This window comes from Apis cerana, linkage group LG14, assembly GCF_029169275.1.
Source record: "Apis cerana isolate GH-2021 linkage group LG14, AcerK_1.0, whole genome shotgun sequence".
NCBI classification, from domain to species: Eukaryota; Metazoa; Arthropoda; class Insecta; order Hymenoptera; family Apidae; genus Apis; species Apis cerana.
Window position 1 is genome coordinate 7,711,539 of NC_083865.1, and position 10,111 is coordinate 7,721,649.

A 10,111-nucleotide genomic window follows, 5' to 3' on the forward strand; every position below is an offset into this window, starting at 1 on the left:
TAAAATATTTAAATTTATTAGAATAATATATAACAACAAATATATATATAAATATATATATATATATATATATATTTATTTCAATCAATTATTAAATAATTTTCATTTAATATATTAAATATTATAATTAATTTTTGTTAATAATTTAATATATTAAATTATAATTAAAAAAATAAATAATGTTATTGTAAAAATATATATAATTATAAAAATTCTTATAATACGGGATCTATTATAATATAATATTATTTCGTGATATTATTTAATTTAGGAATTTATTATTTAATATGATTATCATATATATAGATAATATTACAAAAATATGGCAACATCGATTAATTGGAAATTTTCTAAAATAATTTCAAGAAACATTTTTCTTTACAAGAACTTTTATTATAACTTTATTAAGGAATTATTAACAAAAATTAATAGCCAATAGCCAATTGTGAAGCACATAGATTAGTCAAATTGCGATGATAATTAGATACGTATCGTTAATTGAATAGGAACAAATCCAAGCAACATATTCAAAAAAAATTTATTGAATATAACAAATATTTTTTTATATCGAAAAAAAAATTATATTAAATTATTGAGGAACAATGAATAAACTAATTAATTGTTATTCATATAGAATCCTTTCTTTGTTGAAGTAGAGATTTTCATCCCTTTTTTTATGATTTTTCTTTGCACTTCTTTTATTTTCATCTGTCTTATCATTTCTTTATTTAACTTTTTCCTAATTATTAGAGAAGGAGGCAGAATTGAAAAAAATAGAAAAAGGAACAAAGAATTAATAAAGAATGGGAGGAAAAAGAATCGATAAAAGAAGAAAGAATTGAGATTGAAAGAAGGGAGATGGAGAAATTAATAAGAGGATGTAAGAAGAAATTGATAAAAGGAGGAAAAATTGATAAAAGAAGTAAACAGATTTGAAAAGGAAAAAGAAAAGACAAAAAAAAATGGAGAATGATAAGGAAAATAATAAAGAAACGAGCATGAAGATAATAAAGGAATATAATAAGAAAGAATAGAGGATAAGAATAATAAAGAAAGTGGAAGGATAAAAACAAAAGAATAGTAAAAAATAATAAAAGGGAAAACAAAATGATAAAAGAAAGGAAAATCATAAGATTGATAAAGAAGAGACAGAATGAGAATGATAAAGGAAATGGAGAAAAAAATAAAGTTTACAAAACATGAGGATGATACAGAAATAGAATTTTATATAAATAATAAATAATTAATTTATTCATTTATTCTTAAAAAAGAAGTAATTCAATATAATTTTTTTTCAATAAAAAAATATTTGTATATTCAGGATTTTTTTTGAAGATATTGCTTGGATTTATTCATATTTAATTGGTAGTATGTATTTAATACTACTGTTGTAGCTTAATTAATTTACAAGTTTTATAATTAGTATTTTTCGTATATTCCTTAACAAATTATTTAATAAAGTAATGAAAGTTTTTGCAAAAAAAATTGTTACATATTATTTTATATAAAATATATATAACATATTATTTCATATAATTCAGGAAAAATGAAAATATTCAATATAATTAGATAATCGAAATTATTTATCAAAAAATTTGGGATTAACTAATCAAAACTAATTTTATTAAAACACTATCATTAATATTAATTTTAAATAAAAATAACAAAGCTTGTTCAGATATTGATAGTAATATAGATACAATTATTATTTTTTTAAAAATTATAGTATTTACATATTTAAAATGTATATAAACATATATAAACCTTATATTTTAAAAATTTTTACTTTCTATTTTATAAATTTCTTATTTTTCTTTTTAAATATAAAACAAACAAAATGATATATTGAAGTAATGCAATATTTGCACTTGTTTTATTTAAAATTTTCATTTTGTTATTATTATTTTATATATTATTGCATTTTTTAAAGATTATAAACATTTTGCATTATTATATATATAATATATATAATAATATATAAAATTATCTGTACATATATTTTTAAATAAATATTGAAAATATTGTTTCTTATATAATCATACTTTGTTTTCTAACTTTGAAATAATATCATGTACCTTTTCTATAACACTGTATATATAAGGACGTTCCATAGGATTTACTTTTAACATCAATAAAATCAAATTTTGTATATCCTATAAAGTAAATAATAATTGTTAAATATTAAATTTTTTAAACTAATATATTTTTGATAAATTCAAATATATTTTTGATACATATATATATGATAGAAAAATGCATAAAAGAAATTCATATAAATATTAAGCTTTATTAATTATAATTTTACCTCAGTATATGGAGCATCTTCTGGAAAAATAATATTTGCACTTATTACAGCTAAAGCAACACTGTCTCCTCTTTCATATACTGTATCAAATGGTGATTTAAAATAGCATAGTGCATAAAGAATACATCCTAAAGACTAAAGAAATATATATAATTTTAATAATTACAGATACAATTATTATAATATTAACAAGAAATTAATTTTACCCAAATATCTGTCCGTTCATCTACCATACAATAACTTTCAACATTAAATAATTCTGGTGCTCTATATGGCATTGAACATCTTTCAGCTGCTAAATCCTGTAAAGTTTGTGCTGCTTGTGAACCACATATTTTAATTCTAGCTGGTGCTACAGAACCTATTGTATAAATTCAATTTTCATTTTTATTAATATTAATTAAATATTTATTGTTTACATTAATATATATTATACCTAAATCCATTATAATGGGTGTACTTCCATCATCAAGAAGTATATTTGCAGTCTTTAAATCTCTATGAGCAAGAGGTTCTGGTTTAGCTTCATGAAATGCTTTTACACCTTCACATATTTGTAAAAAAATATTTAAAATATCTAGGGCACCCATGTGATTCTTATTTTTAGCACGTCTCTCTAATTCATTTGCAAGTGTACCTCTCTGCAATGCAAAATTTTATTGTTATATTTATATTTTGTTTTATTGAAATTTATAAACATTTATAATATTTATTAAAGAATTATTACTAAAGAAATATAACTTACATGATAATATGGTAAAATAATTAATACTTCACTAGTTGCATTAATAATAGGATCTACTGTTCCTTTATATGTAGAATCAATACATTCTATAACATTTGGATGTTTTACAAGATTATAATATTCTATTTCTTTTGCTGCTAATCTCTGATCTTCTAATCCATGACAAATGATCTTTTTAATAGCATATTTTTTATGAGTTATTGTATCTTCCACTAGAAGGACAATGCTAAATCCACTAAAATTGCATTAAAATTAAATTTAATAAATATTTCATTGATTTATACATAAATTTATACATAAATTTAAATATAATTTATAATTACAATAAAAAATAATTATTGATTTCAATATATATAGAATAGGTTAAATTAATAAGAAATTACAACGAGAGATTGCAACAAAATTTATGTCTACATTAATAAGATCGGATATAGTACAATAATATATGAAAAAGAATATCAATTTATATAAAAAGATGATGACTTTTTAAAATAATTTATATAATTTTGTTTTATTATTTGTTAAACTTGCCCTTCTCCAAGATGTTCACGAACTGTATAATTTCTTGAATTTACTGTAATTGTTTCCTTGGAGCATATGCAGCCCATTTTTAGAATTAAGCTTAAACCAAGACTATTCATTTTTAATTAAGCATAATAAAAAAAATATAATAATCCACTTGACATTTTTTTATTTATCCACAAACATCTTGAATCTTGATACACGTCATATGCGTTACCATTGAGACTAGTCTGCAGTTTAAGTTAGGTAATCGTCAGTTGTTTACAAATAATTTTAAGATAAATTTTTTAAATTTATAGAGTAATAGAGTAATAAATTCATAAAAAATTTATAAATGAAAGAGTGATGTAAATTTTACAATATTATATCATTTAAAATTATTTTCACATATAAATTTAATAAAAAAATTGTAAAGTGCAAAATTAATTTTTCTACTATAGAAAATAATTCGAAATGAGCAAATTGTATTCATAATTTTCAATATGGTTAATGGAGAAGAAATTAAAATTACTTTCAAAGTAATTTTTTGTTTTTTTTGATGGATAAATTTTATAAGAAATTTATAAAATTTTAATATTTTATTAAAAAATTAATTTAAAAAAATTTACATTTAAAATTCAATATTAAAATAATGTTTTTTTTAATTGTTTACATTATTAGGTAGTGTACGCTTTATTATGGATATTTTTTACAAGTTATTATTTTTGGGGTGCAAATGAAGTAACTGTAACAGCTCCCATTGATGAATCTGGTTGGGTACCAGATGGAGCATTTGCAAGCACAATTCCTGCTCAAGCTGAACAAGTAGAAGAAAGTTAATATTATAAAAGTAAAGTAAAATATTATAAAGTTAATATTATATTATAAACATTGTATAAAAAAATTATAACTATTAAATTTTAATTGTTTATTTTTGATATAATAAATGATATTATACAATTATAAACAGTTGGTTAAAAACTTTTACTTAAAATTAATTATAAATAAAATATATTAATTTATAAGTTAAATAACATTAATTTATACTTTATTTATTATCTTTAAAAGTAAAATTTCTTTTATTTTATCTCAGGAACACTTATCTAAAATTACATCATTTTATTAATAATAATATTAATAATATTTACTCTTTATCAGTAATAAGTATATATCATATAGTAAATTCTATTCTATCACATTCTTTGTATAAATTTAAAATAGATGAAATGATGAAAGACTGAACTGAAATAATTATTCAAATTTATAACAATATTTTAATAAATTATTCATTGATTTTACTCAATGATTTTATACAAATAATTTTATCATAAACAGGTACATATATATTTTAAATCAATAAATTTAACAAATAAGTCATATGTAATTAAGATTTTGTTGCTTCATTTTCTTGAACATCGTTTGAAACTTTTGTTGTTTCTTGATCATTTTGCAATTGTGCTTGCCACATGGAATAGTACATTCCATTATAAGAAATTAGTTCTTCGTGTTTTCCTCTTTCTATGATTTCTCCATCTTTTAAAACAAGTATTTCATCAGCATGTATTATTGTGGATAATCTGTGTGCTATGATAATAGTTGTTCGATTTGCACAAACTCTACTTAAAGCTGCTTGAATGTTGCGTTCTGTTTGTGTATCGAGTGCACTTGTTGCTTCATCTAAAAGTACAATCGCTGGTTCCTTCAATATTGTTCGTGCAATAGCAACACGTTGTTTTTCTCCACCACTTAAACGAAGACCTCTTTCACCAACCTATATATAATCAAATGGTATAAATATAATGAAAAATCAAAAGATTAAAAACAATTTCATTATTGAATTTTCACCTGTGTTTCATAACCATTTGGAAATGAAAGAATTCTTTCATGAATATCGGCATTTCTAGCTGCTGATATTATGTCCGCATCTATAGCTTCAATACGACCATATTGAATATTATACTTTATTGTATTATTAAATAATACTGTATCTTGAGGTACTACACCTATAGATCGTCTTAAAGAATCTTGAGTAACAGTTTTAATATTTTGACCATCGATTAAAATTGCACCTTGTTCTACATCATAAAACCTGAATAATAATCGTACAATAGTAGATTTTCCAGATCCAGATGGTCCAACCAATGCAATAGTTTTTCCTGCTGGTACAACGAAACTAATATTTTTTAATATAATTTTCTCGGATGTATAACTAAATGTCACATTTGCAAATTCTACTTGACCACGTTTTATTATTAATGGACCAGCACCTGGAGCATTGATAATTTCTTGTTCTTCTCTTAAAAGATCAAACATATTTTCCATGTCAACAAAATTTTTTTGTATAGCACTGTAAAAATAAAAAAATATTTATATTTATAAATAAAATTATTTTTAGATAGAATAAGTGATATAATAATATAATAATTAGAATAAATAAAAATTTATAAATTATATTATATATTATTTATAAATTATAATATCCTTACCGGTAATATGTTCCAAACCAATTTAATGGTACATAAAGTTGAATAATATAACTTGCGAATAAAACATAATCACCAATGGTTAAACCTTGTTTGGTTACAACCTATAATCAATTATATATATTATATAATTGTTAAATATTAAAAAATTAAAATTTGTTTTAATTTTATTAGAACTAACCATATGTAAACAAAGTAAAGAACCAGTAAGTAAACCACTACAAACAATTATGTTTTGTAAAGTATTTAAAATATTTAATGTTATCATTGACTTCCATTCTGCAATTTGGAATTCCAATATTGCTTTCCTATAACTATCAACTTCATATGATTCTGCTCCGTAATATTTAACCGTTTCAAAATTAAGCAAACTATCAACACTTCGTGCTTTTTGAGCATTATCTGCTAAATTCATACGTCTCTGGAACTTAGTACGCCACTCAGTAATCATAATTGTAGCAGCTGATACAAATAAAAATTACATATAAATATTAAAATTGAATAGAAAATTTATGATTTTAATATCAAAAAGAATTAATTATAATATTTACCTATATAAAGACTCATAGTTAGAAATACAATTAAGCCAAACCAGTTATTAAAAGCAACAATAAAAAATGCAACAGCTACAATAATATCAATGATTGTTGGAACAATTGAAAACAAAATATAATTAAGAAGATTGTTTACAGAATCTGTACCACGATCCATAACTTTTAAGACTTCTCCAGTTTTTCTCCCAAGATGCCAACGTAAACTTAAACTATGTAAGTGTCTGAAAATGTATTTGTAAAAAGAAAATTTAAATATTATTATATATTTAAATATTTAAATAAAACTTGAAATTTAAGTTTTCAAATTTTATGAAAATAAAAAGAAGAAAAATAGTTTACCTAAATAATTCTATTTCTATTTCACGAGTTGTATACTGTTGTATGCGGATCCATAGAAATGATCTAAGATTATTTAATAATCCCATACCACCTGTACCACCACCTTGCAAGAATTTAAATGCTACATATATTAATATAAAATCCCACCTATTATAAAAATTAAATATATTATACAACAATATTTTTCTTTTCTTTTTTTTATTATTTTAATTTGTACCTAAACTCAGGAGCTTCTGAAATACTATCTACAATTTTTTTATTGTAAATTGGGACATATAAATTAATTAAACGTCCTAATATAAGTAATCCAAAGCAAAAAATAACACGTAGTTGAAGTATGAGAGGTTTTGGCCATAAAAATGGGGTTAAAATTTTTATCTTATGCCACACATTCTTCCATGTAGAGCTAGTATCTTCAGATCGCTAAAAATATTATATTATATTAAAATGTAATTTTATATAAAATAAAATTTAATTAATAAATCAATAAAAGTGAATTTTTTATTTTTAAAATTATATATTAATATAAAAAATTATATATTAATATAAAAAATTTTTCTTTTCTACAATTTATTCATTTCAGCAATAATTATAAGATTTTTCTTTAATTAAAAAATATTCAAATTATAATAATATTATATTTCAATATACATTATATTTCATATATTATATTTCAATGACTTACACTTTGATAATATCTTGACTGTAGAGTTGGACCATTATTTAAAGTATGATATTCAGGATTTGTATTACCAGTTATTCCTGGAGCTTTGAGGCCTAAAGCAAAAATGATAAGATTGCTGACATAACGTAGAATGAATAGTGCCATCTCAATCTGATCTGTTAATCTGTAAATAACACATATATATAAAAAAAAATTCCATCAAATGTAAAAAATTGTAATACACGTAATACATGTAGATGTTCCATATGTAGAATATTCCATATATCCAATGTAGAAATACATATATAATTATATTATATATATAAAGAAAATACATTATCGAAACTTACGTATTTAAATGAAACCACCATTCAAGTTTTCCAATATTAACAAACACAAGATTTTCTGAAACAAATGCCAAAGTCCAAAAGCCCAATAATACAAGACCATGTCCTCTTGGTGGCACACTTGGTAATAATTTATGTCTTTCAATTTTTAATATATATATTGAATATGGGTATATAATTAATGTTAATACTGTTGTAAGAATCTAAAAAAATATTAAAATAATTTATATTCTAAAATTAAAAACATTAATCTCAAAGAATTATTATGTATAAAAATTAAAGAAAATCTCTTACCATATAACCATATATTTTAGTGTCATTTAAAATTGTTCCTTGTAAAATTATTCTTATTATACTCAATATTGGAACAAAATAAAGGAAGAATTTTTGCACAATATACAATTTATTTTTAGGCAATAAAGTTATAGCAGTTTCTGTTCCATATTTTTGATATATCCAAAGTTGAATTGTTCCAAAAATTAATAAATATGATGAAATAATAGTGATACTGATAGTATCCATAAAACATTTGGACATTCCATGATCTATCCAAATATCAGTGAAAGTAATATTTGGAGGACAATAAGACATTGTATTCATCTTTAATTGTATTGTATGTAAATTTTAATGTACTTCTAAAAAATCATAAAAATAATTCTTTAAAAATAAAATTTTTTGTATATTTCTTTATTGATGATATTATTAGTAATATTATTTTTTTTATGTCAATGTGATTAATATTCAATAAAATAAAAAGTAATTCTAAGACATTCATCAATTAAAACATAATCAATTAAAACATCAAAAAAAACTACATAATATATAAATTATTATAAATTATATATTTTTAATATTATATAAATATAATATATAAATATAACATTTAATTATATAAATATATTTATATAAAATCATTTAATAAAAACATCATTTTATTTTATTATTGATTATTATTTGTACATATAAATACCTATACAATATTTAAAAACCTATTATAATATTTAAAAAAACATTTAAAAAAATTATAAAAATATTTTATCATAATATAATGATTTACATTTTATATGATTATATAAGTGTTATTGCACTATTGATTAAAAACATCTAAATTTCATTATATAAAATATAAATATTCATTATAATGAAATATAAAATTCATTAAAATAAATTGAAATTTTATAAAAAAATATGAAGAGCATTTATAAATTAATCTTTAATTTTGAAATATTTATATTTCATTGGAATTATTTATTATTTTTAAGTAAAAAAAAAAATATACATAAAAAAATTAATATTGATAGATTTAAAAATATTATATATTAAATATTAGAAAAATATATTATAGATAAAAATAATATAATTTCAAATAAAAGATTTATTTTCTAAAATTATAAATTTATAATGTTATTATTACCATTACATGATATTGATATATGATAAGAAGAGAAAATGTATTTTTTTATAAGAAAAAAATTAATAATTATCTTATTATTGCGGCAAAATTTTAACGATAAACATTGAAAAATTAAATTAATTACCTTTTTTTAAAAAGAAATCTGCTATGTCATGATATACAAACGTATAGAATCGAATTAATTATTTGAAAAACCAAATATGCAAATATTTTTAAATTGATTTAACGTAATGTAGTTATAGAGATTAATGAAAAAGTTTATAGTAATACTGTTATACGTATATAAAATATTGATTTTATTATCTAAAAATCTTTCTTACAGACATTTGCAGATTACTATCTCTAAATAGATAAAAGAAATTTGCATTGTTACCGACGTCAGAGTAAAGAAATACACGTTTATATACCACTTTAGATTATTATGCATGAAAACACATGACTACTTGTCTGTTGTCTATACCTCGTGGGTATATAATCATGAATGAAATACAATACAGATTGTCGTCATAAATAAGATTTAATAAATAATAGATATATATATTGTATTATAAAACTTTATATATATTTTGAAATTTATATTTTAATATATTATAATATACACTAGATTCGAATCAAAAACTGATAAAAATGTATATAATTTAGATTGATAAAAAATATTTATATAAATTATTATTTTCATTATTATTATTATTAAAAAGAATTATTTCATCAAAGTCTAAATTTATTTTTAGAATAAAAGAAAAAATTTGATCTGATTTT

At 20.4% G+C, this 10,111-nt stretch overlaps 2 protein-coding genes and 1 long non-coding RNA gene across 3 annotated transcripts; 1 reads left to right on the forward strand and 2 right to left on the reverse strand.

The window, feature by feature from the left end:
* Nucleotides 1–256: 256 nt before the first annotated feature.
* On the reverse strand, nucleotides 257–3,810 carry LOC108000658 (serine/threonine-protein kinase 16). The gene is made up of 6 exons (XM_017061133.3): nucleotides 3,582–3,810; nucleotides 3,051–3,285; nucleotides 2,742–2,946; nucleotides 2,512–2,666; nucleotides 2,306–2,440; nucleotides 257–2,153 (listed from the first exon to the last, which is right to left on the reverse strand). Exons 1-6 carry the CDS (start codon nucleotides 3,689–3,691, stop codon nucleotides 2,037–2,039), a joined length of 957 nt encoding a protein of 318 aa, XP_016916622.1. The 5' UTR covers nucleotides 3,692–3,810; the 3' UTR covers nucleotides 257–2,036.
* Nucleotides 3,807–4,518, forward strand: LOC133667257 (uncharacterized). Its single transcript, XR_009832583.1, has 2 exons — nucleotides 3,807–4,090; nucleotides 4,233–4,518. It is a non-coding gene; the product is annotated as an uncharacterized LOC133667257 (long non-coding RNA).
* A 287-nt stretch (nucleotides 4,519–4,805) lies between these two features.
* LOC108000657 (ATP-binding cassette sub-family B member 6) lies at nucleotides 4,806–9,830 on the reverse strand. Its single transcript, XM_017061132.3, has 11 exons — nucleotides 9,477–9,830; nucleotides 8,233–8,573; nucleotides 7,942–8,141; nucleotides 7,613–7,775; nucleotides 7,145–7,350; nucleotides 6,928–7,074; nucleotides 6,586–6,809; nucleotides 6,216–6,496; nucleotides 6,038–6,138; nucleotides 5,397–5,898; nucleotides 4,806–5,322 (listed from the first exon to the last, which is right to left on the reverse strand). The coding sequence occupies exons 2-11, from the start codon at nucleotides 8,536–8,538 to the stop codon at nucleotides 4,936–4,938; spliced, it is 2,517 nt and encodes an 838-aa protein (XP_016916621.1). The 5' UTR covers nucleotides 8,539–8,573; nucleotides 9,477–9,830; the 3' UTR covers nucleotides 4,806–4,935.
* Nucleotides 9,831–10,111: the final 281 nt, after the last annotated feature.